General features: G+C 32.5%; 1 protein-coding gene across 4 annotated transcripts in view; it reads right to left on the reverse strand.

Annotated features, from left to right (window-relative positions):
* LOC142334213 (neprilysin-4-like) overlaps positions 1–27,245 on the reverse strand; it is a 112,650-nt gene that overhangs the window by 55,014 nt on the left and 30,391 nt on the right. For 3 of the 4 annotated variants that reach the window (XM_075382054.1, XM_075382055.1, XM_075382053.1), the window contains exons 4-7: positions 26,627–26,818; positions 19,825–19,922; positions 5,766–5,956; positions 751–996 (exon numbers count right to left, since the gene is read on the reverse strand). In XM_075382054.1, coding sequence (XP_075238169.1) covers positions 751–996; positions 5,766–5,956; positions 19,825–19,922; positions 26,627–26,818 — 727 coding nt within the window. The remainder of the gene's footprint in view (positions 1–750; positions 997–5,765; positions 5,957–19,824; positions 19,923–26,626; positions 26,819–27,245) is intronic. The other variant, XM_075382056.1, reaches the window with a different exon arrangement.

Consider the following 27,245-nt stretch of genomic DNA (forward strand, 5'->3'; position numbering starts at 1 on the left):
TGAGCTAGAAGATCTGAGTTGTTCAAACATGAGATTAGCAGAACATTGACACATAATTTTAGATTGAAATATAGAAGGGTGGATTAAAATCTAACATAATCTCTTACAAATGTAGTTCAGTCTGTAAGTCAGTATCTCACCAAGGCACATAAAAATACAAGTATTAAATTGAAAATACGATATGCACAATTTAAGACATACTGCTCATTTAATCATGAAATTATCTAGATCAGTTTATGCCTATAACTTTTACCAAAGTTCCACAAATAAATGATAGAATTATTCATAACATGTCAGTGGTTCTTGAGATCTTAATGAACATTCATATGAATGTGTAAATGGTCATGCTGTTGTTTATTGTAATGGATTGTAAAAATCACTTCAGAAGTTGTGTGCATGCATTCATAAAGTTATAAGATTAAAAAATGTTGTCCTTTCATCTGGAGATCTTGGGATCAATTATTGGTTAGGCATGGCATTTTTCATATGCTACAAAATTCCATTGGGCAAAATAACTAAAATAGTCAATGCCTGTCATGTCATAAAAAAATTTATAAGATGATGTTTATTTAAAATTTAGAATTAAACGTATCAGACACCTTAGAGTGCAGCAATTTATCCAAAACTTTTATCCAATGCTGATACAGCAATGTATCAGACAACTTAGAGTACAGCAGTTCTGATATAATCATAAATATATCATAACTACGAATATATATTAGTTTACTATATAAAACTCTTGTTGCTTACCATAATTAATACATGACTTGTAAAAATATTTTGCTTTTATATATGCTGAAACATCATTTTCAGTAATATTTTCCTCTAGTAATTCTTTTAAAACAAAATCAAGTGATTCCCTCAGCTTTTCAAACGTATCAAAATTTGTTTTGTCCTTAGGAATTGGATTCAGTCGACCCCAATTACCACATGCATACTGGTAGAAATCATGACATGGATCAGTGTCATCATCCATATACTGTTTCATTAACCTAGCTGTAACAGTTAATGTAGTTTTAAATTGTATTTATCTACAGTAGTACCTAAATATTTTGAAAAAGACAGATGTAAAAAAATTATTTCTTTTTTTTTAAATATACAGAAATTTCTTCCAGTTGTTATTAGAGCTAATGATTAGTTGCTTCAGCAGAGTTGTACTAATGGTAACACAGATCATTTCACAGACTCAGCTAAATTAAATATTAGTATATTTTAATGGTTATATAATTATATTTGTACACACCATGTTATATAAAATACAGAAAAAGTACAAAATAAACAAAAGGGTAGAACATACTAAAAAAACATATACCAATACCCTTTCCACACAAAATTGCTAACATTTTTATTTAAAAAAATTATCCCTTTAAAATAAAATACGAGGGTTATTTTTGTTTCAAGGTCCGATCGGTCACGAAACCACAGTGAAAATAAACAATTTTTTATTTGTAACAAGTACTTACATAGTTACGCTATTTCTCTACATAGTCGCCACTCCGATTTAGACATTTGTCGCAGCGCGGTACCAGCTTTCCAATACCCTCATCATAGAACGGAACCGCCTGTGCTTTCAGCCATGTTTCTACGCTGGTCTGCAGCTCGATGTCTGTGCCAAAATGTTGTCCTCCTAGCCAGCGTTTCATGTGAGCAAAAAGGTGAAAATCGGATGGAGCCAAGTCCGGGCTGTATGGTGGGTGATCAAGCACTTCCCTAACGAAAACGCTGCAGGAGCTTCTTTGTCACAGCTGCAATGTGCGGCCGAGCATTGTCATGGAGAAAGACAATGCCTGATGACAACATTCCTCTCCTCTTATTCTGAATTGCCCTTCGTAGACGGTGAAGAGCCACGCAGTATGAGGCTGTAGTGATGGTCGTGCCACGTTCCATGAATTCTACCAAGAGAACTCCATTCCGTTCCCAGAACACGGTAGCCATACACTTTCTGTTGGAGAAGGTTCGCTTGAACTTCTTTGGTTTACTGGGAAAATGAGAATGCATCCACTGTTTGGATTGTTCTTTTGTTTCTTCAGTTTCGAAATGTACCCATGTCTCGTCCCCTGTTACAATGTTGTTCAAAAAATCTTCTCCTTCATTGTGGTAACACTGGATAAACGTTAGGGCGGCGTCCATTCTCATTTTTTTGTGATGGTCGCACAGCATCTTGGGAGCCCATCTCACACACAGTCAGCGGTACTGAAGTCTCTGAATGGTGTAGAGAGCTGACCTTGAAATTTCAGGAAACAAATCACTCAATACAGAAATTGTGAGCCGACGATTTTCTCGAATTGCCTCATCCAATCGCTCAACGAGATCATCGGTTGACACTCGCTTCCTTCCCTGACCGCCTGCAACATAAACATCTGTACGTCCTACTTTAAAGTTCCTGCACCATTGTCGCACTTTTCTGTCACTCATTGAAGTTTTACCGTACACATTACTTATTCGTCGATGAATTTCAGCTGCATTACACCCTTCAGCCTGAAGAAATCGAATTACCGCACGCACTTTACACTTGGCGGGAGATGCTGTTGTTGTAGACATGTTTACGTGCTAGCTGCGTGTTCAAAACTAAACGAAGTGACGCGGCGTGATTGAAGGCCATACTAGAGACGCTGCGCAACATATATGCGCAAAGGTTCATCCGATTTTTGCGCGGGTTTTTATTTCGCGATCGATCGGACCTTGAAAAAAATAACCCTCGTATATAAATTTAGTTGACAAAATAACACCACAAATAGTGATAAATGCAACTGGTGTGAATTAAATACTTATTCTATTAAAAATGTAAAACCATTTCAAAACTGTTATATTACATACTGAACAGACACATTAGATTCCAGAGTGATTTGACCAAACATTCAACTAGTAATACAAATAAAAATAAAAGCATTATGCATTGAGAATCAATGTTTACAGTTTGCCTCAGAAACGTAATACAAAATTTTATTTACCACATGTCAAATTTTACAAATACATAAAATCATATGAACTCAATAATGATATGAATCAGATTTGCTAATTGACTTCTACTGAAGAGGTTTCTCAGTCACTTCTAGAGAGCCACCACCTGCAATATTGGTGATGAAATTTGCATGAGCTTCAAACAAATTTTCTGGAAGTAAATTTTGTTATGTTTAAAAAATTAACTTTTTATATTTGTTTTTACACAAATTTAAATATATTTTGTGATGCTGATCAATAATATTTAAATAATTAATAAAAAAATTACACAAACTTTCTCTTCATGACAAAATAAAATAATAGAATGGCAACAAGTTAAAAATTATAATTTTTCCCTGTGCTGTTCTTCATTCACTATTGTGCAGATTTTTTTCAAAACCACAAAAATAATAACATCAACTTTAATGGTGACATAATAGTACATTAACAGCATATAAACTGAAGTTCAATAGTCCTACCACAAACCTTACGGGAAAGAAATACAGTGCATTGGCAGATGATTACAGCAGTAAGTTGATTGTTAATAACCCTGAGCTTTAATTTGTGTAAAGATAATAATAATAATAAATGATTTTTTTTTTTAGTACAGTCATTAGTTGAGATGGTTAATGTTCAGTATTGTAATGACAGGAGAAATAGTTTAATTATTTATTCATTTTTAAGCAACATGATACGTTGCCAAGTCACTGGATTTTTTGGTTCTTGTTATTAATTGCATTTTTTTATACTAAAGGAATGTTCTTTTTTGAAAAAGTTATATTATTCATTTAACTGGTACTCACAGCTGCCAGCAATTTTGTATTAGAGACAAATCGCTGCTTGTGATTAAGCTGGTGACCATAGTAGAACATAGATTGTTAAGTAACTAATAATTTTAATTTTCTAATAGTGATAAGATGCAACTAAAAATTAGTGATGTTGATTCTGATAGTAAAAAAGGCTCTTGAGAAACTGATATTGCCCAGTTTAAAACTAAAGTGGATTTAAAATTTTGGCTGTGGAAATTTTATGCCAGAAGTGTATAGATCTGTCACTTTTGTCGGCTATCAGATAAACCCAGACCCAGTATGAATTGATGAAGAAAAACACTTTTGGATTGGTAATCAAAATTTAGAAACCCAGTTGATGTGTAGGGTGGGGATAGATTGCTGGTCTTCCTGGTACCTACGATTTTCCAGTGTGGTATATTATCCCCTACATTCTACTACTATTAATGATGCAAATAGTATTTCAGTCACCTCAGATAGAATTGCTGAGCATGTATGTGCTTACCCTTTCTGAGCTTTAATGACTAATAAGCAAGTCATTACATTAGCAAATGCAAACATTTGCTAATGTAATGACTTTACCATAATATTTCTTACAGGATATGAAGCTCAGAGTGAGTGTTTATAAATGGATGGAAGATGGAAATAACTTTAGAAGTAAGGGAGGTAAAAGATAGTTTTTCAACAGGCTGAAAAATGTAAAATTGAAATTAGAGTAGTTAATGAAAAGATAACCATAGTAGAAAGGAGATTCAAAGATGGAGTAAAGAAATTCTATCTAGGGAAGATTTCTTTAAAAAAATCTGGGAAATTCTTCCCAGACAGTTGCAAGACATCTTTCAACCTAAAGACTACGAGTAATTTCAGTTATTCCAGTGACAGCTGCAAAAGTAATGGTTGTTTAAAAGGTTTCATTAATAATTCAGTGATTTTTATTAAGAACAATAAATAGAAACTGAAGGATTGCATTGTTCAATTTTTGAAGATTTATTTTTGAAAATTTAATATACATAAATCTGTGGACATAACTACAGCCTACTCTACTTAAATATAACAACAAATTCAAGACAGTTTTCTGAAAAAAATGGCAAATTATAATATAAGAAATGAAACATACCTATTTATATATGTTTTCTCCTACCGAGAAAAAGCATTGTACATGATATATTATTTTGACAGAAATGGATATATTGTTTTTAATACATTTATTTCTTTACACGGCCTCATTCTTTCTTACATCTGTGACACATATGAAGCATCTAATTTTTAGATTAAATTTTCATCTAATCTTTTCTAATTAATTTCTGTCAAATATTTCTTGCCAGATAACTTTTTAATCAAAGTAGTATTATATAATGTTAAAAATTAATCTTTATTATACATCTATTTTTTCCAGATGAACTTTCTAAAATTAGTTTACTCTTTTATTACATCAGTTCTCAATTTTAGATCTGATAAGTTATCAAGTTTTATCTGTAGTAAAAATAAGGATAAACTATAATTTTTATAAAATAATATTTTGCTATCTCTTATCTTTTGTTTTGAATATCATGCAACAACTTTCAGGGGCGTTAAAAAATGAAATTTTTTTTCTTTTTTACAACAGGCTGTAAGCTTTTTACATCCCAGTCATTCTTAAGACAGAGCTATTAATCAAATCTCAACAGCCAAAATATGCCACTAATATAAAAGTTCAAACGCAACTGAAAGCAGACATTTTAAACTAGGTGCATGCGTAGTATTTGTTGCATGTAACAGTTTTTGTAACTACTGACTGGCGATGATGCTGTTAACTCACTCAATTCATTTTTTTTATGGTACATGCAGTATATAACATTTATTTAATAAAAGAGATAGTACAAAACAATTTTTTCAGGCAAAGTTTTAAAAGCATTTTAATATTTCAGTAACTACTAATATTTAAATTATTATGAACTAGCAGTTACATCCATTAGGATATGAACATTTACTTTTAAATAATATTTAATAATTTTATTTTAGAAATTGCAAGTAGTTTTACTTGATATTTTAAACAACCTTGGGCCTCTCTGGTTGCTTTCTTGTCTCCGTCATATCTCCAGAAAGATTGTTGCAGTATTGATGAAAGTTCGTCAACAGAGCTACCTTTGTCTTCTTGTGGATGATCACTTTTATTCCATGATGATGTACCTTCATTAAGCTCATCAGTATTACTCTGATCAAGCAACACATTTATCATTTCATCACTCCTAAACAGATGTAGAGAATAATGAAACTGAATTTTATTTTGCAAATAAATGATTGGAATCCATTACAGTCGTCAGAATGACGATTAAAATTGTGAACATAATTCAGAACCGGTAGTTCACAAATATAAATAAAAATATTAGTGTGGTAGTGGTAAAAGTTAACAGGAATTGAATAAAGTAGGAATTGGAATTAAAATGGTGACAGGAATCAAAACTTGGGTCTTTTAACCAAAAGATTTGCTAAAAACAATGTGTGTATGTAAAATATTTACATTTAAGTTGTCTCTATTAAAAATATGTAATTAAAAAAATTACCTACTATATTTTACCTTAAAATTACACTGATTCCAATAATGAGTACCTGCTTCATTTTACTTGAAACATTCTTTATTTCATAATTTGCACTACATTAAACAAAAGAAAAAATGACATTAAAGTTGATTTATCACTTTTTTCTTTATAATTGATTTTTTCTTCAATAGTTTACATGCCTTTTTCATATTTTTAATTTACTTTTTACAAACAAGCTAATAATTAGAACAGTAACATTATTCTTATTTAAAATTTAATGATTACCAATATTAGCAAATTGAATGATTTGGTCGCACATATTCTGTTGCGATGTCATAGAAATGTAAAAGGTTATTAAATAAGTAAAAATATTGTCAAAGCATTAAATTTATTCTTGACGAACAGATGATTTTTGCTTTGATACTGAACATATTTTAACATTTAAAATGTATTTATACACTTTATCAAAAGTAAATTAGTGCTAAAAAAATAAGAGTTTCTACTAATATAACATTTATTCATCAAATAGAGATGAATACTGTGAAATTAAATTGTATGATACAACTGAAGACACAACAGTCAATTCTTTTCTGACTGTTGTGATGGATCAGTTGAGGCATATAAAGCTATTTTTATGAAGTGCAACAAAATTATTGTTTTGACTATTCTAGTTTCATGAGAAAATTATAATATAAAGTGGAATTCCCTTATATCTCTGCATTTTTCCTTTGCAAGCTATAACAAGCTTATCTTCAATCTGTACTATTTTCATTTATTTAGTTATGGTGAGGGTTGACAATATGGGCTATAAACTGCCTGGCATCACTGATTGCAACAAGATGATACAGGTGTCTAGAAACAGGTATGTACCTGATTTAGCTGTAAATATCACATCATATAATGTGTTCTGCATTATTATGTTTGTTGGAAACATTTATCATTTAAAACACTTAAATAAAAAAGTGAATTAATCTTAAAGAGTATATGGTAAAAAATGAAAGAAAAATATTTACATTATTTTATTATTTTTTGGTGAAATTCTGCATTATTTTCTAATCTTATACATCACTAAAATAATGAAATTCTGTTACATATGAAGATTTGGTTGTAAGATGAATGAAGTTATCAGTAAGTCACTGTAAGCAATTATTTTATTAATCATATTGGAGTTTTAAGTCCTGCTAATTGTGTCCAAACGGTCATCATGCAACTGATATTACCATAAGTTGTTGAAATGTATGTAACACAACACATCTTTTAATGGTAGAATAGTGTTATTAAATGCATTATTGAAACTAGATTAGTCTAGCAATATGAATGACCAATAATAATCAATAAAGTATACCATAATATTTAATGAAAAATTGTAGAATGTTGGTTTGTCTGCAGGTTTTCCTTTGTCCATATTATTTCAAAATTCTTTATAAGCTACCTCCACATTTTATGGTCCATCACCTCTTCACCACTTGGTTATTTTTGTAATAGACTATCTTCTAGACAATATTTCCTGATTAGGATGGTTCAACATTTAGAACTGTATACTAATAAAACAGTGTTTGACTTTGAATAACATTCAGAGCAACAATAATTTAATTTAATGAAATTTATACTTTAACCAACTGAAATGGAACCATCCTGCTTGCCTTTATTAATGAGTAATTAGAAAATGAATTGATAACTCATAACTTTTAAAAATATTTCAGTAACTTCACATAAATTAACTGAAAATTATGTGTCACAGAAGGTGTTAACACAATATCACATAAAATTTCAATAATTTTTCTGTTGATCTTGAATGTGTCTTGTTCATGTTTAATGATGACGATGTTTAGTGAGGTCCAAGAAGTTTTTACTCCTATACTCTTTGTATTCAGTAGTTTCAATGTATTTTATGAAACCTGCTGCTGCTCTGTGTGTGTGTGTGTGTGTGTGTGTGTGACACAATGAATTGTTTTTGTTGTCTGGTGTTAACAGTGTACAGAAGGATTGTCACCCAAATTAATCTACTGGCATAGATAAATAATGACATTCTTATTAATTATGTTTTTAATAATTAATAATTATGTTTAATAATTTTAATAATTATGTTAATCATACTACTTCAATACTAATTTGTAAATAATAATTTTGTTAATTATGTTAATCATACTACTTCAATACTAATTTGTAAATATTGCAAACTGAACTTTTCAATTTATTATTGTTTAGAAGTTTAAAAATATTCCAATTTATTTATTTTTAAATATTGTTTAAGGCTTACTATTATCATTTTTATATTTGTATAGCTTAGAACTAACGAATCTGAATTTAACGAATAAAGGTGAATTTCATTATTTTAATTTCAATGTAAAGCAATATTAGATTCTTTGAATTATGTTCTTTAACATTTTCTGGTATTGGAACATTTTTCATGTTTAGAATATGACTGATGCTTCATTGTTGGGGGTTTGCACTTTGCAGTTTTTTCTAAAAACCCATTACACTAAATTCATCTTTTCCCACAACTGTTCACGCTTTTTTTCCCACCAATAATTTAGAAAGTTGTTGTAAGACTTTTTGTACAATTTACTGTAGTAATAAACAATTTAGCATATTGCAGACTAGCGGTAACATTTAATTATTTATAAAAATAATGTTTTGCACTTACTTAAAAGTACTTTGATGAAGCAAAAATTTCTACAAAAATTCTACACATAAAAAAAAAAACAAAAGCAGTAAGCAAGAAAAATAATTACATAAATAATCTATTATGGCCTGTTCTACTTTCAAAAACCTAGGATTTATGACAAAAGGTTATGTGAGCTTGGCCTAGTCTTAGTTCAATTTATTTTTTGTTTTGTTATATTATTCTATAGTTTTGTATTTTATGAGACTGATAACCTAAGAATAAATATTTAAAAATAAAATGAAACCATATGTCTTCTTTTCATTTATCACACATGTACACACACACACACACACCCACACCCACCCACCCACACACACACACACACACACACACACACACACACACACACACACACACACACACACACCCACACACACACACACACACACACACACACACACACACACACACACACACACACACACACACACACACACACACACACACACACACACTAGCAGGTTACCCATTGTGGCTTTGCCCACACGATATTTGAATTTTAAACATATTTATTGAATGTTTTGGAGTGATGCTTTTGCTTATTATGTTGCTATGTTTAAGAGATAATGTCAGAAATAGATAATAGAACTTGCTGTTCTTATCATTCATCATCATAGTTACTTGCAGGCTCCCAAAAATAAGTCTACCCTTTTTTCCATCTGAGCTCTCACAGGCCCAGTGATTTTTAAAAGCACTGGGCCTGTGAATAAATACTAAAACTATACTAATAAATAAATACTATACTAACACTAATAAATACTAAAATCTTCTTAAACGCATTACTTACAGAATTTATTTAATTCTTCTATTATATAATTAATTATTATAATTAAATAAATTCTTACAGAATTTATTTACATTTACAACTACATTAGATGTTTTCCTTCTGGCGCCAAAATAAATAAACCTGAAGGATTGCTGTTTCTGCAGCATGCCACATAAAATTGCCCATGTGAAAAACAGTTTTCTCTAACATCAATCCCAACAATTTGTAACTTTTGGCCTTGCGATTTATTTATTGTCATTGCAAAACATACTTTAACAGGAAACAGCAGTCTCTTAAATTCAAACAGATAGTCCAATGGTATCATTGGTATGCGAGGAATGAGCACAGATTCTCCTTTGACACCCAGTGATAATTTTAGCTTCAATAAAAGTTTTTTAATTATACACAGTCTTGTACCATTGCATAACTTAGGTGGGCAAAGATTCCTCAATAATATAATTGGAGCACCAACTTTCAAAGTTAGCACATTTGGTGGAAACCCAGGTGGACTGAGAGAATTGGGAAATTCAACTGGGTAATTAACTGCTTCATCAACTTCAAATACTGAATTAACGGATCTATATTCCATCCTTTCTGCTTGAAATGATTCTAATAATATTTGATATATTTTAGTTGCTGTTTCATTTTTTGAAGTCAAAATGGCTCTCTTGCATAGCCAGTCCATAGATTTGTTTCTGAAGTTTTGAAAATCAAGTTATATTATATCTATTAGCTCTTTTAAAGTACTTACTACTGTTCCTAATGATGCACAGGTAAAGTAATTTTTCCTTCAGATTCAGGGAATTCGCCATTTCCTATTTTTAAGAGAAGCTCAGAAAATTGTCCAGCAGTATTGTCTCCTTTTAGGTGCACTCTCATATCTTTAGTAAGAGAGAGTTTTACAATATGAGGCCACAGATATGAAGTCTTGATACATGCCTCTACATCGTTGGCTCAAGTTCCTCTAGGCACTACTGGTAGAGTTTGATGAAAATCTCCAGTTAAAAGGACAGTAACTCCTCCCATGGGTATATTTGAATTTCTGTATCTTTGAGACAGTTATTTAGAGCTTCAATCCCTTCCTTATATGACATTGGACACTCATCCCAAATAATTAATTTACATTCTTGTAAAACCTTTGCCATATTAGACTTTTTACTGATGTTGCATGTAGAAATTTCGATAATATTGAGATTAAGTGGTAGTTTTAAAGCTGAATGTGCAGTCTTTCCTCCAGTTAATAGAGTAGCGGCGATGCCAGATGATGCAACAGCCAAAGCAATGCTGTGAGTGCTTTTTACTTTAGCCAAAAGAACATTAGTCAAGAAAGTTTTCCCTGTTCCACCAGAAGCACCTAAAAAGAATACACCTCCTGAATTTGATGCAATGCTGTTTATAACTTGATTGTAGACAGAACGTTGTTCATCTGTCAAAGATGGTTCATTATCCAACATAAAGTCACTCAAAACCATAACATCATAATTGGTTTCCCTAAAATATTCTCTGTTTGTCAAAATTCCACCAAGTCTTAATGGTACTGGTAAACCATATTCTTTTAAACGTTGATCACCTAAATTTAAAATATCTATTATACAGAACGTTTCATAATGCTCTTAGGAGTTACAAAAATTCAGTACAAAAAAAAGTATTTCACTTACCTAAATGAAAGTTGTACGAGGTAGTGCAGGGACTCAAACAGTTTTTGTTAAAATCTATAAATGTTCAATATGTGCTCCTTTGGTGACACGGTACACATCAACACGAAAGTCTAGCTCTCGCCAACCTCGTTCTAACATGTCTTTTTCGCTGAGTTGATTGCATCGATTATGGGATCCTTTAGCTCAGCGAAATCGTGCGGCATTGATGGGATAAACACCTTATCTTTCACGCAACCCAAGAGAAAGAAATCACATGGCGTGAGGTCTGGTGATCTTGGTGGCCACAGCATAATGTGTTGGTCTTCTTCAGACGCACGTCCTATCCAGCGCCGTTGTAATGTTGTGGTAAGGTACTCTCGAACCTCGTTATGAAAATGGGCAGGACAACCATCTTGCTGCAAAATGAAGTCGTTGAGTAGCTGAGGCATAAGCCATAATTGTAACATATCCAGGTATATCATGCCGGTTACTATTGTTTCCATAAAAAAGAACGGCCCATACACTGTCTCACGAGAGATCGCACAAAATACGTTTACTTTCGTAGAATCCCGAATGTGTTCGATATAAGCGTGTGGGTTTTCAGTTCCCCGAACTCGCACGTAATGACGCTTTACTTTGCCGCTAATATGGAAAGTAGCTTCATCGCTGAAAATTATCTTGTTTAGAAAACCTTTATCTAACAACATCTTTTCCTGTAATTGTAAACAAAAATCGAGCCTACGTGTTTTATCTCCATCAGAAAGACTCCGGATTAATTGAAGACGGTACGGTTTGCATAATAAACGTTTACGGAGAACTCTCCACACTGTTGTTTTCGGAATTCCTAATTCTCTGTCTGCAGCCGCAGTCGATTTTGACGGACTGCGAATGAAACTTGCACGCACACGTTCGACAATGACTTCTGAGGTTGATGGACGACCAGTTGATTTTCGCTTGCACAAGCAACCGGTTTCACTGAACTGTTTATACCATGCACGAATTGAATTGTCACTTGGTGGCTCCTTATGAAATTTCAACCGAAACGCACGTTGCACAGAAATTACTGACTTTGACAAGTGAAATTCTAATACACAAAATGACTTCTCGCTTCCCGTGGCAGCCATTTTCTCTACTGTCGACACCTAGCGAGCAAATGGTTTACTAACTCCCTAGTATATGTGGAAAAAACTATTTGAAGTACTCTTTCGTACAGTACTCGTTTTATTCTTATGAGTGAAATAGGTTTTTGTTAACCTTTTCCCATCACAATGATCCGCGGTTGGTTAGCGCTCCGCGAAAATATGTTGGTATCTGATTGCCTCCCTTCATAGTCTTATGCTACCCTCTTTTGAAAAAAATGTCAAAAAATTACAGTATATTAAAGAGATTTAACAGATTCTGACAAAAAAACTTTTACGATTGGATATTTTTTATGCCTGTAACAACAAAAAAATTGAAACAGTACAAAAATTACGATAATTTAATTGCAGAATATTTTTTGCGCATTTCTACCGCGTTTTTTATTAGCGAAATTTTTGTTTTTGTTTTGTGTTTATGAAACATAGTTTACTGATTTTAAAAATAATACTTTCAAGCAAATTGGTTGAAAATTGGGCAAAATATGTTGAAAAATCCGTGTCATAAATCATAGATTAGTAACATATGTTAGTATACGATAAAAGTAGATTCAGAAAACTACGTTTTATAAAAATCCCCACCACTCAAAAGACTATTGAGATTGACAAAAACCCATTTTTACTGTTTACTGTTATTCATTACGAATCGATGTGTGTTACATGTATACCGGTATCATTTGTCTGAAAAGATATTTATAGAACTCAAGTAAAAGTGACGTATTTACGACCAGAAATTCCTTTTTTTTGTGTGCCGTAAATCATAATTTATTATGTGTTTCAATACATCGATATGTTGCTAGTAAGCTATTTTTGTAAATAATAAATAAATCCGTAATCCTCATAGCTATTATAATACACAAGTCACACACACACAAGAACATTTCTGAGAAAAAAATGGTCATATTCTTTCTAGTTTAAATAAAACATTTTACATCGTATAAACGTCGTTCAAATTGTGTAATAAAACTGATTCCTTTCTGAATATAAAAAAAAATAACCGACTTAGATGTCATACAAAATGATTTTGTAACAGCGTTTTAAAACTGACGCCGTACGTAACCAGTTCCAAGGCTACATGATCTGAAAAGGGGAATTTTCGAAACTCCGAAGTATGAAACGCTCTGTATATTTCATCTTCTGTTACATTATTTTCCATATGCTGTCTAAAGTGCTGATGCTTAATATCCTCCGAAAGATTGTCTTTGTACTTATTCCAAATACTTAATGCATCTGATAAATGACAAAATATCAACAATACACAAAAAAGTTCTTGCATTTTGTAAGGTGAACGGCATAGTGCTGCTTCTGGTTAAATCCCATTGTTGGTCATCTTCTAATAAGTCATGTCCCTTGCATGCAGCTTTAGATGTTGGGATACACAATATTATTTACAGTTTTTAAGTGTTTGTACGATGTTGGTCCTCTAACGTGATGTAGGAGAAGATGAAGATGATAACATTCTACATTATTAGGGTAAATAGTATATACTCTTCCCAAAGCTGGGTCCTTTTTGATTCCTTGCCAACCTTCTACATCCTCTCCCCGTTTACGGCAAACAAATTTATTGTTCTGCCAAGTATAGTAAGAAGGTACTTGAGAATAAAGAAGGGATATCTATCATGAACTGGAAATCCTAAGATTCTCCACACTGCTTCTAAACTATTGATGTATCGACCACATTCATATATTTTTATCTCATCAATGTCAGCATTTTCCTACAAACCAAAAGCTGCTTGATCACTGCCCTTATTGATGTACTTACATAAATTTAACTGAACATTGATGTATGCGTTAAAAGTTCGTAATAATACGGGGTTGTATGGGACAACCCATCTGTTGTCTAAATCCATTGAATTAATATTTACTTTAAAACCTCCGTCATCTGTTGATCGTCTTCTGTATTTTGGATAACCATCCTCGCCTTTTTGAGTTTTGTGAAGTAGCTTTGCTGGATAACGCTTGGTATAGACACCGTCTTTCATGCAAGGCGAATTTTTATTCAAAAGCCCGCACGGTCCATGCATCATGTTGGCTTTCACTATCTCATGTAATAGTGGATCCGTATCTTGAATTTCAGCACACGAATTTATCTATCATATCTGCTCTAATTTTACTTTGTGACAGAGTAATATATGAACATGTGGCAGGCTTCGTTTCTGTCATTAAATTGAACGCATAAAGCATTTCACACTTCTAAAAAGTTCTCCTTTTACTAATAGGTCCATTAACTCTTTAACTTTACGATTAAAGACTCTTGCAATGATACCTAGACGATGATAATGATTTTGCCCAGGTAATAATGTTTCTTGAATTTCTTTCCATTTGGGATTGCATGTAAAAGTTATGAATAAATCTGAACTGCCATAATGTCGAACATACATTAGTCCATCTTGAACTCGTTCGTGCAGATATCGTGGACCTCCTGTGAAAGATGATGGCAAAACCACGACTTTACCTAGTTGACTGCTTAAACGTCTTGTCTCCCTATTGAATCTTTTAAATGGATATAATTATCTGCCCTAAGCTTTTTCTGATTGCATTAAATTTGAAATTTAATCTTTCAGTTTCTATTTTGGTGTACATATCGACTAAGTACTGATTAAATAAAGCACCATAACGTAGCAAATGAATATTTTCTCCTTCTCTTATCATGATTCTGTATGCATAAAAACTGGCAGCTGATACTGACTTTTTGAAGTCAAAAATAAATGGTAAACTTAGCCTTGCACTTTAAAAGTCGGCATAAAATCTTTAACAATCTTCTTAGCACCAAAAGATGTCATCTAAAAACAAGCGTTATATTTTCTACTACGATCAATGAAGTGGGCATGGTCAGGGTGATTCCCATTCACCCTGATCCCTATCATGGGTGGTCCCCATGGCACCCTGGTTCCAAATGGAACCATATGTGCCATTTAATAAAGCACATAATGGTTCAGGTGTTGGTTTCAAAGTTTCTAGCTGTGTTTTCCAGAATTGCAGCACATGCCAGATGTTTCATTTTTGCATTTAAGAGCATAACAAAACTGATATTTTTCAGTCATAACTCTAATGTCATTTTTATAATCTATATTAGGATCATAAGCCAAACCAGACAATCTTTTATTTTTCCATGGGCGCAAACGATTTTCTGTACGAATCCCTGGAATCTTGCACTCATATCGATTTTGAGATGCTCTATGAACTTCAGCATGATTGCTTTGATACGTAGCTACAGCGGTTCTATGCACTTCTGGATGCCTATTTTGATAGGCTACTACTGCAGCTCTATGGACTTCTGAATAATTTTGTTGATACTTTTTCACAGCTATTCTATAATTGGCGTAAGTGTAGGGTTGATTTGTGTATAATTTTTCGCCGCTTTTTTGACTTAATTATTTCTTGTTCTGTTCGTGAAAGACGCTCGCACGACGCGTTTTATTATTTCTAACAGGAATTAGTTGAAGAAGAATTTTGTGAAATGTTGTCTTCTAAATCAGGCAAAAAAACATCGAAATGACCACTATTAATATTCCCAGAAAGACGCAGTCTTTTTACGGGCAATATGTCAGAACCAAATTTCCAATAAAGATTGCAGTTGTAACTTCAAATAAAAATGGAAAAATCTTACCAGCTGCAACTAATTCGCAATAACCACCGAAGACTGAATGGACATTTCGCGTACATATTCCTCACAAGTTGCAAATTTGTCACCATTTGAAGATTTGTAAGACATATGAGAAAAGTCAATCCAATGATCAGCCACGTACGAAACGATTGTGCTTCGTACCTCCTGGCATCATTCTTCATCACTGAATAAGTGAAAAGCAAGTGCTCGGAACAGGCATGCACCATCTCCTTTGATAGGTTTAACTGTTTGGATTATTAACGTGTCGTTGCAGTTATCTTTTCAATTGACATGTTCATTCACTTTTTGAAACACTACACTAACCTGTTGACTAATAAAAAATTATACGATTTGTTTTTTCTTAAATGTTCATAAACGATCGGTAGGAAGAAGCAACACCAAATAAGAGCCAGAAGAAATAAACAATAAATAACAGCATTAATAATACATTTAAAAATTAAATTATTACCAATAAATAACAAATTTAAATTAAATTTTTAATAAATTTTACTACCGTAATCAATTCATTTAATATCAATTGATCTTAAAACACAAATATTTTCGACACAAATAAATCGATACTGAAAATACTATCGATTATTCATTTGATCCTCTTAAAATCAAAATTTCGTAAAATCCTTTCTTAGTGCACGCCTACTTAAAGATACGAAGGTACCCTGAAAATTTCAAATCTCTACCTATAATAATTTTGGCGTACGTTGATTATGAGTCAGTCAGTCAGGACATTCTTTTATATATAGAGAGATTTAGTCTTTTGGCATGATCTGTAGGTTTCAGTTCTTGAACACATATTAAGTTGTAGGGAAAACTTTCAATTCTTTTCTTACAGCTTTATTGCGGTAGCAAGTCCGATTATCTTGCTGCTGTGCTAACTTATGAATCGACTTTGATGAACTTTCAGTCAAGCATACGAAATATCAAGCAGCTTCTGTTCATTTAGGTGGTCTTCCACTTCGATCAGAGTCTTCAACAAAGTCTGTTACCCGAAATTTTTCGATAACAATTCGAACTGCATTGCCATGAGGAACAGAAGTATTTGGAAACTTTTCAGAAAACTTCTGCTTCACTAATCAGTAGAATTGTCACCTTCATGAAAGACGTGTTGAACGAGAACAATGCGTTCCTCTACCGAAAGTACCATTACGTTTCTCGCAACTATTGATTCCGATAAACGAAAAAACACGAAATGAAACAAACCTAATTCAGTCACAACTCAACAACTGATGTCGTGGTTTATTAGTGAGCAACGCTCAAAGAACCCACAAATCAACCAACCTAACGCCGAAAAAACAGAATGTATCACATAATTCTAAAGCATACTGCACAGCGACTTTCCGAACGTTGTGTGTATATATATATATATAAATAAATAGTGAAAATAATATTAGTAAAATATTATGCATTTTATTTTATTATCTCTTAATACAATAAATTGAAATTTAACCTTGATATATAAAGTAAGAACAAAAGGGAGAAATTATTAGAAGAGTTCACAAATAGGTACAGTGCAATAAAATTTACACAAATGTATAAATCTACTCTTGAAGGTACACAATAACCAATAAAGAATAAAATAAAATTTTTTGTGTATATGTGCCCTACTTATATGTACCATCCTGATATTCTTTCTCCATGGTAATTTGTCCATTCTTCAAACAGCTTGTAAACACTTTTTCACTATATCTATAAACCTTTAAAATGAAATTATTTTGTTGTGGGTTACAGATTTTAGTGAATAACATTACGATTAGTTAAAATAAAACAAAAAAAATTAACATAAATTACTTATGTTGCGATTATATTATTCTCAACTGTGAAAATGGTGTAACAAGAAAACCATACAGTAAATGTTATTCAGAGCATAACCAGAAATCAAAATTGACCGCTAATGTGATATTATCAATAAATAAGCATTTAGGCCCACAGCTTTTGTATTTGTAGGGCCCAGTAAATCTGCTGGAAGGCCAGGCACTAACGAAGCATAATATACACTTTACATTAAGAGCCAAAGACATCAATCACTCACTGTAGTTAAAATTCAATACTTCTAAATACAAGCATGTAATGTTATGTGAAAGAGATTATAATCATACAACTTAAATCTGAATTTCTTCAGGAATCATTGAGGCAGTATAATCTATCACAATGTATACACTCACGCTAATTTTATATGACTAGTTATTTCCTTAAAACTCTGACAGAACAAGAAGTAGATACTCTTGTGGCCACAGCTGGCTGAAGCCAAATTTAGGCTGCATACCACATCTATACAAGGAATTAAGACCACACATAGAAACAACACTGTTTTCCTAATGTGAAATTTGGATATCTTGTTAGATGATAGATCTTTTGAAATTGATGAACTGATTTTGATCGGAATAAAATCAATGTGTACTATTTTGCATTTGGGTGTCTCAATCACATCAAAGTTGTCTGTTCTGTGAAAGGTAAAAATAATTTTGATAGACAAAATGTAAGAAATGTTATTCCTAATAATAAAATGTATTAATATTAAAAGCAAGAAACTAAATGATATTCTGTCAGAATTCTTTTTCCTTTTAGAAGGGAAGTTTTCTTAAAAGAACTTAAATATAAATTATAGATTGTTATCGATCTTTTTATCTGTGAGAGGAATAATTTGAACGCTAGGTAAAGCTCAATTTTTAAAACACTGTAAGTCGTTATTGTGAAGATTTAATCTTTTAAGACCTGTACAAATTTGTTTTTGGAAATGTTTGTTTGTTCAGGTGGAATGAGTTCTATTAAAATTTCTATATCGATCATTGAATAAATAAATATTTTTAACCTACACTTATCCCAATTATTTCCTACTTTAATTAGTTTGAGTTCAATTCTGCCTTAGTTAAGTTATGAGATGATTAAAATTATTTTTTTTACTGTGATGTAACTTTGCAGGAGTAATGAATTTTTAAGAATTAGCTTTTATTGCTTTATATAATTAATAATGAGAATATCTTTAGAGGTGGTCCTGCTTTTACTAAGAAACATCGTATTTTCTCATGTGATATTCTAAACTTATTTTTAGCAGCCTTTTCACAGTTACATTTTTTTTTAAATGAGAGAATGCAGAATCAAAATTTATTTAAAAAAATATATTACTACATTTAGCACTGATGTTTAAAGTAACATTTAGAGTGCTAATCTTTCTTTCTTAATGTACTCAGAATTTTTTATGTAATTGCATTCTTTTTTTAAGAAGTGCTGACTGCTTTCAGTGAGTTATATTAAAACACAAAATAAATACAAAAGATAGTCATCATTAAAATATTACATCTTACTTTTGATTCCAAAACCAATGATATTTAGTGTTATTCCAGCTGTTTTTAGTATTGTTCTGTAGTTTTCCACCTTTTTATTTCATTGGTATTTTCTATTATCTACTTCTGCATTATTTTACTATCTATTTTGGCTTTGGAAAACTTCTTAATTGAGATGAGCTCAGAAATTCCATTTCATAAGATTTATAAATTTAAAGCGTGTTTATGATTTATCTAAGATGATATAAGATTTTCTTTAGAAGTAAAATATTAAAGCTACATGAAACAATGTGTTTCATAAATTGAAGCTGCAGATTAGTGATTATATATTATTTCTAAATATACCATTTGAAAGTAGGTTCTAATTTTAAAAAAGAACTATGCTAATTTTTAAGCAACTCATAATTTCTTATTTCATATAGTATGAAGTAAAATAAAACAAAAAATTTGCATTTGTTACTTACTTGGGCTGACGATGATTGCTCTCTTGTCTGGAATTGTTTGACTCCTTATTTTCATTAATATGGTGAAGTGTCCTTGCTTTTTCACTGGCACTATTTCCCTGTTGAAAAATTATAAAATTTAGTCAATTTTCTGCATAATAATATAACTATAAAGATATAAATATAAAATATAATATAAATTCATATATTATTTACATATTTTTTGTATAATTATAACTTTCGTATTTCTTTTAAATTATCAATAATTATGATTTACTAATCATTAATTTATTGTTATATTAGTATACCATGAAGTATTCTTACTTCTATTTAACTCTCTTCCTTAATCAAGTATTTGATTATCATGATTATCATACCAGAAATTACACGTGTTTTTCTTAAAATAAATTACATCTGAATTTCTTCAGGAGAGGCAGCATAATCTATCATACTGTAACCTACTTGGACTAATTTTTTATGACTAGTTATTTCCCTAAAACTCTGACAAAGATTCCTGTGGTCTTTGTTTATTAAATTCAGGCTGTATACCACACATATAAAGGAATTAAGACCTCACATAGAAACAACACTGTTTTCATAATGTGAAATCTGGATATCTTGTTAGATGATTAGAGTTTCTGAAATTGACAAACTGGTTTTGATTGGAATAAAATGTAGTGTATTATTTTTCTTTTAGATGTCTCAATCACATCAAAGTTATCATCATTGTTAATTGGCTGGGTGGTTAATGTAGTGGTCACCATGATGGGTTCTAGATCAACTGGACTTGAATTTTATTTTTCGCAAGGGTCAGGATTTTTTCACCAATTATTTTTTCATTTGTTTCATCTTCCTCAATAATATATCTCTGGCCTGTGTGAGGTGTGGGCTGTGATTACTGTTTGCAGTTTGTAAACATGAATTATTAGAGGAATGAGAATTATTAGAATGAAATTATTAGAGGTAACACTGAGAAACAAAATTAAATTTTTTTGGCACAAGGAACAAAATATGAATGTGATTCTAACAGAACTTCTCATGCTTCAAACATGCAAACAGATTTTCACCAGCACTCACCACTTTTTGTTGTGATACATAGGTAAAATTTGAAAGAAATTTACCTAAAAGAAACTTACCAAAAATGTGGTAGTTACTGTTTTCCTTTTGTGTTTAGAGTTTTGAACATCCCTCTTTAGCTTCCAACAATAATCTGCGATTATTGCACTCCTTGTGGAAAGTTGTGTATTATTCCACATTTTTGTACTCCACTGTTGATGGTACCTGCCTTCCATGAATAAGATTTGCTGGTGGAAGAATTTCCTTTACTCGTCATTGATAGCACTAAGATTCTTTGGAAAGAAATACAGGTTTGAATTCAAGAAATGAATTTTTAGACATATTGCACCTCGTATGTTTGTATGACTGTAATAATTTACCCACAATATCATGATAGTTGTGAGATTAATGATTTTCTGAAAAGTTTCACATACTACTTTTAAATGACTTCCTTTCTGATTTTTTGACGGCTTAACAGTTTGTCCATGTTTAATCAAAGTTCTTTTTTGGGGACCCAAAAACATTTCTTCTTTGATTTTAGTGTTATTAACCAGCCAGGACTCATGCTATGAGATATTCTCTCACATTTCAAATACATCAGCGACCTTAATAGTTTGTAGAAATGAATGACGACTGAGGCACTCTCTAGCTGACTTTTATGGCTTTGATTAATGGTTGAAAACAGTATCATTTGCATCAGTCTCCTCTGGGCTTCTGCAGTGGATATTTGTTTTGTTTTGTCATCTAGTATGAGAGATATTCTCATGCATGAGTTCTCTAGTTCAATTTTATTTTGTGTATGAAAGTTTTTCTCATTGTGCGAGCTCTTACGTTCTGGTTCCTGTTTCACAGTAATTCTAGTAGTTCTTATCTTCAGTATTTATCAGGTATGCTCTGACAATGCAATAATTATATCTAATAGTTATAAATGATAATATATTATTTTTTAATCTTAATCTTGTTGCTTATAAAGAATTATTTGATTTTATGATGATGTCTAGAGGTAAAAAGTTATCCGAATTGGTTCAGCAGAGATATTTGGAACAACAAAGCAAAATTCTATGTTGGACAACAACATCATTTGGAGATTTAGTGACAACACTGATAGATTGGATGATCCTGAAAGTGATGATGAGTCAGAATACAGTGATCATCCAACAGATTCTGAGTAATCGGGGGATGAATGTGATGGTCTTTCACCTTCGTTTTTTACCCTCGGAAAAGACAAGATACGTTGGAATCTTTATCCTTCACGTAAAAATGTTTGAGCTGGAGAAGAAAATATCATAACTCACCTACCACCCATAGCATGAGGTTTCAAATGCACCCATGAACCCACTTATTGAAAAGTTTTTACAAACCGGGGGCAGGCCTGGCAGCTCTGGTCCTTTGCCCCGTGACGTTTTGGCAGAACTGGGTGGCTTGTCTTCCAATTTAGCAAATCCCAATTGTACTAGTGCTGCTACCAAGAGGAGATTATTGCCTCGACTCGAATTCTTCAGAGCGGCTCTCGTCGAGGGTTTTGAAAATCTTGCCTCAAGGCCCAAAGAAGTAATTGTAGCTCAGAAACCGGTTTCTGAGCCCCCAATGCAACCGCATAGGTATACTGAGGTGGTCAGGGGCAGTCATGAAACCAGCCAGTCTTCTAAGAAATCTGAGGTTGCGTTTGTTAATAGGGCGGAGGGCTCGACTGTGTCCAGCAGTCAGCTGAAGTAAGACCTCCAGGTTGCCCTTCGAGGTGACCGGAAACGTCTCAAAATCAGGAACATTAAAGAGACCGCCAAGGGATTAATTATGGTAACGGATGATACAGAGACCATTCAGGCAATTAGAGATTCCTCGACAGTGAAGCGACTGAATGTGAAAATAGACCCTAAGAGAACGTGTAGGCCCCGTATTATAGTCCATGATATTGGCCGTAACCTGACTGACGAGGATGTCTTGTCTCTCATTAGGAAGCAGAACTCTGATTTGGATGATGCCGCCTTCCGGCGAGACTGCAGGTTGGTTTTAAAATGGGTAGGCGTGATAGCCAGAAATATCATGGAGTCTTTGAGTAAGTTCTGGTCTCTTTCAAAAATTTACGTCTGCAGGCAGACTGTTTATAGATTTAGGGTCCTGCCCACTAAAAGAGTACGTGGATGTCCAAAGATGTTTCAAGTGCTGCAGATATGGTCACAAGGCTAAATTTTGTAAGTTTGCCTTGGTGTGTGCCCATTGTGGCGAGGAGGACCACAAACGTGACGATTGTTCACATAGGTCCGAGGCTCCGGCCTGTGCTAACTGTAAGAGGTTGCACAAGAATCATGAGCACCCAGTTGTTAGTAAGGAGTGTGGCTGTTACGTAAGGGTCGTTGCGCTGTACTTTAATTCCTTAGATGGTTAGGATCGGTCAACTAAATTCCCAGGGTGCTTATGTGTCCAGGTTGAGTTAGGTGAGATTGTAGAGAGACGGAGTCTCGATTTTGTTCTTCTGCAGCACCCGTATGTCGTTAGGGGTGATCTGCCAGGCTTTCACAGCTGGAAAAAGTTTTGTGTAGGACAAACCTGTATGTCTGCTATTCTATGCAGGAAGTCGCTTGATAGTGTCTTTATACGGCAGGTTTCTGACGCGCATTATGTTGTGGTCAGACTTGCCATTCACGGACAGAACCTTTCAGTTGTTAGTTCATATTTCCAATACAGGGACCCCACTGAGGAATACCTAGCGAGTGGGATAGGATCCTTCGTATTGTGGGTAATGGTCCAATCCTTATTGGTGCCGATGTTAATGCGAAGTCGCCTTTTCTGGCACAGTGGGATCACTGATCATGGCGGTGGCCTAATTGACAGTTTCATTGCTCAGTACAATTTTGAGGTCTTTAATGTTGCAGACCAGTTGACCACATAAGTCGGTACGGTTAACGGACGAAGGGCCTTTTCTGGTACAAATATTGACATCACCATTGGTAGGGACATTCCTGGCAGGGTCCTTGACTGGTCTGTGGTCGACAACTGTTCTAGCGATCATCGGTTGATACTTTTCGAAATAGCGGATGAGCTGCGCGATGGCCATGAGGGACACTTTCCTGTTTACTGGGAACGCTTCCTGCATAGGAGGGCGTACTGGCCGAAATTTTCCTCTTTGTTGGAGTCCAGACTGAAGATTTTTTCTTGAGACCTTGATGGCCTGCCATTAGATGTTCTGGCAGAAAATTTCACTTCTGCGGTGGTGACGGCGGCTGAAGCCGCCATTCCTAGAAGCACTGCTAGGAACGTATATATGGTTGGTGGGTCTCGGAATCTGACAATAATGAAGCAGTTTTTTAAACATAAAATCCCCACATACGTAATAGAAGTTGTCTGGATTATTTAATTACTTCCTTGGAATATTTGTTCACTAACACAACACACTTTATATAGTAAGTGTAAATCAAAAACAGAATGAAACCACAGTATGCGCAAACATAGCAAACGTTTAAACAATACTAGTGTGTTAATTGTATGACTTGGAAGACTGCTCTGTGCTGACATATCAGAACCTACAGTAAATGAGTAATCGTGCATATAAGCTATTGCCTTCATAATATTGTGTTCGTACCCTTTGTCCTTTGTTAGAAATCATATAAAATATTATTTTATGTACGTAAGTTATCCCTAAAAGAATATATTAAATTCTGCCAAAAATACTTCAAAAATGTTACTACGCAAAAATTGCCATGGAAAAATTCTGATTACATTTTTGAATTCAGCATAAAAAGTTCCCAATGCAATATGTCATGACCAGTTGTAAAAGCATACTTAGCGGCAAGTATTTACCTATGAAATATAATTAAATTATTTCATTTTTTCAGGTTTTATTGAAATAAGGTTGTTGTTGAACCTCTTGAAAACTCGATCTACATTTCGTTGAGTCAATTTTTTACCATGTTTAAAGTTAACACTGGTACAAATTTTAAGATCATCAGCATACAAAAATATTCTTGATGGTATATTCTGAACTACACCATTATTACAAAAAGCATTAACGGATTCAGTTTGAATCCGTTAATGCTTCCGTTAATAAAGGAACCTTGTACATCAGATGTTGCTGCAAATTGTTCAGAGCTCTTTTCAGCTACCTTAACTCTAAATATTCTTTTAGGTAAATAGGACTTGATACACGATAGCATGAAATCCGTAATATCCAATGAACCTTGTTCGTGTAGAAAAACCGTATTTGTAACTGTGTCGAATGCCTTTCTAAAATCAAAGTAACAGGTATCAATTCGACCTCTTTCTTCTACATTTGGTATAACGTAATGAAAGATTTAACCGAGTTCATGAGAGTCGAGCTATGATTCACAAATCCATATTTGTGTGATGTAATCTGATCTCTCAGAGAATCATATGAATATTTATGGAAGATTTTTTCAAAGACTTTGTAATCAACAATAATGACATAGATTAGTATTTAGTCAGTTTTAAAATTTAAATTTACTACTTCTAGTTCTCTGGAAGCACACTGGTATTGAGACCTCTACTGAAAATCCAAAACATAAAACTGGTGCAAGAACTGCACTTAATCTTTTGATGGTGATCAGAGAGATCTCATTCAAACTTACAGCTGCTCTGTGCTTTAAAGGCCTAAGAGCGATTATACATTAGCTTTTATTGTGGATGTATGAATTACATTACGCATCTCAATTTTATTAATTTTTTTTTGTCATCCTGATTAACAGAATGGTTCTATAAAGATAGGTTTTTCTTTGCATTGATCATGTGTTTAAACAACACAATTAAATTATACGCAATTTCATAATTTTAGTCAACAACGGGTTAGAAAAAGTATTATAAAAGGTAGAAGAATTTCAATTAAAATTCCTGGCATTAAATGGAGATATGATAAAATTAAGTAGTGGCTTTTGGTGTCTTAATCCATGATTGCGCTCATGAAGTCACAAAATCGCGAGTACTATTTTTTCGGTTGAAGATTTTCAGGGAAATTTCTTGAAGAATAATAATTAATTTAGGAAAAACTTATGTTATTCTTCGATTGTTGAACCTGTTATACGAGAAGTTTCCGTTATTCAAGCGATAAATGTAATTCCCGCAATTTTGATTTCAAAATTAAAATACTTTCGGAATTATTATTGTTACTTTTTATACATAGATATTATTAAAGTTGATAACAGTGAGTAACAGTTCCTGTTATTATTAGTCCGAGTCAAATTACTCAGTGACACGTTCATACATCATTATCGTTTTTATGACGGTTATTATAGTCGTATCAATATACTGTTTAGTGGCATGTTGTATTGTATGTAGCTAATTTACAGGATACGTGTTGAGAAATACATGCAAGCAGTTTAAACGAATCACTAACCATTACCGTACATTTTTTTCATATATTCTATTTAATTTATGTTATTGACTAGAAAAAAAAATCATAGTAACCTTCACGGTTTTATGATTATAACAAAGCCAGGTAATTCTTCATAAAAAAAATCCTTTTCCCAAAATTGTATTAGCAAAGAAAGAAAATTATCCAAGATATCCAGTGTTAAAAAAAAGCTCAACAATTATGTATGACTAACGAAAGATCTCAAACCAAATCAAAAGTTTGATGCAAGTTTTACAATTATACATAGAGTGTACTCGCAATTGATTTTAGTTAAAAATGTGTTTTTTTTATTCTTTTTTGTTATATTTTAAGGCTATACATATTAAATTATCATGATTTATTTGTTAAAATGATAGTAATTAACTGTTTAATTAAAATACTTATTAAACTATTTTATCAACTTACAGCAGAATTTCCTGACAAATGTTTCCCTAGATGTTCTTCAAAATTATTACTCTGAATTAAACTATTATTTAAAACTTTTTCATTATTCTTTACGAGCCGATTTTGTGACTTAATATCTCTAACTGGTAAATAGTAAACGTCGGCATCTTGTAAAGGAATTTGCCATACAATTTTATCTCTGGTGTCATTTTCCTGAAACAATTTAATGATAAAAGACCAGATTTTAAATGAAGTTGAGTCAAAAAATTACAATAACTATTTATATGTTTGATTAAAACTTGCATGATATATAGAATTAATTATTTTTAATGGGTTTTTTAGATAATTAATATTTATCTTAAATTATGTATTTTTCAATGAATTTCACTGGAAACGATATAAATAACATTGGGACAGAAAATTGGCTTTGTTTAATTATACCTGAATGTAATCTCTTTGATGAAAGCAATCTAATAGATTAGCCTAGTTACACAGTAAAAAACGTGTTGTTTGCATTTAAAGTAAGTATCGGGAAAATACGGCTTTTATTCCTTGTTTGGTATGTGCAATTTATGAGTACAATGACCTTTACAAGAAAAAAAGTAGAACAGTTAACACCATCTTAAAATATAATTTTGTA

This window comes from Lycorma delicatula, chromosome 1, assembly GCF_047948215.1.
Source record: "Lycorma delicatula isolate Av1 chromosome 1, ASM4794821v1, whole genome shotgun sequence".
In the NCBI taxonomy this organism is placed as follows: Eukaryota; Metazoa; Arthropoda; class Insecta; order Hemiptera; family Fulgoridae; genus Lycorma; species Lycorma delicatula.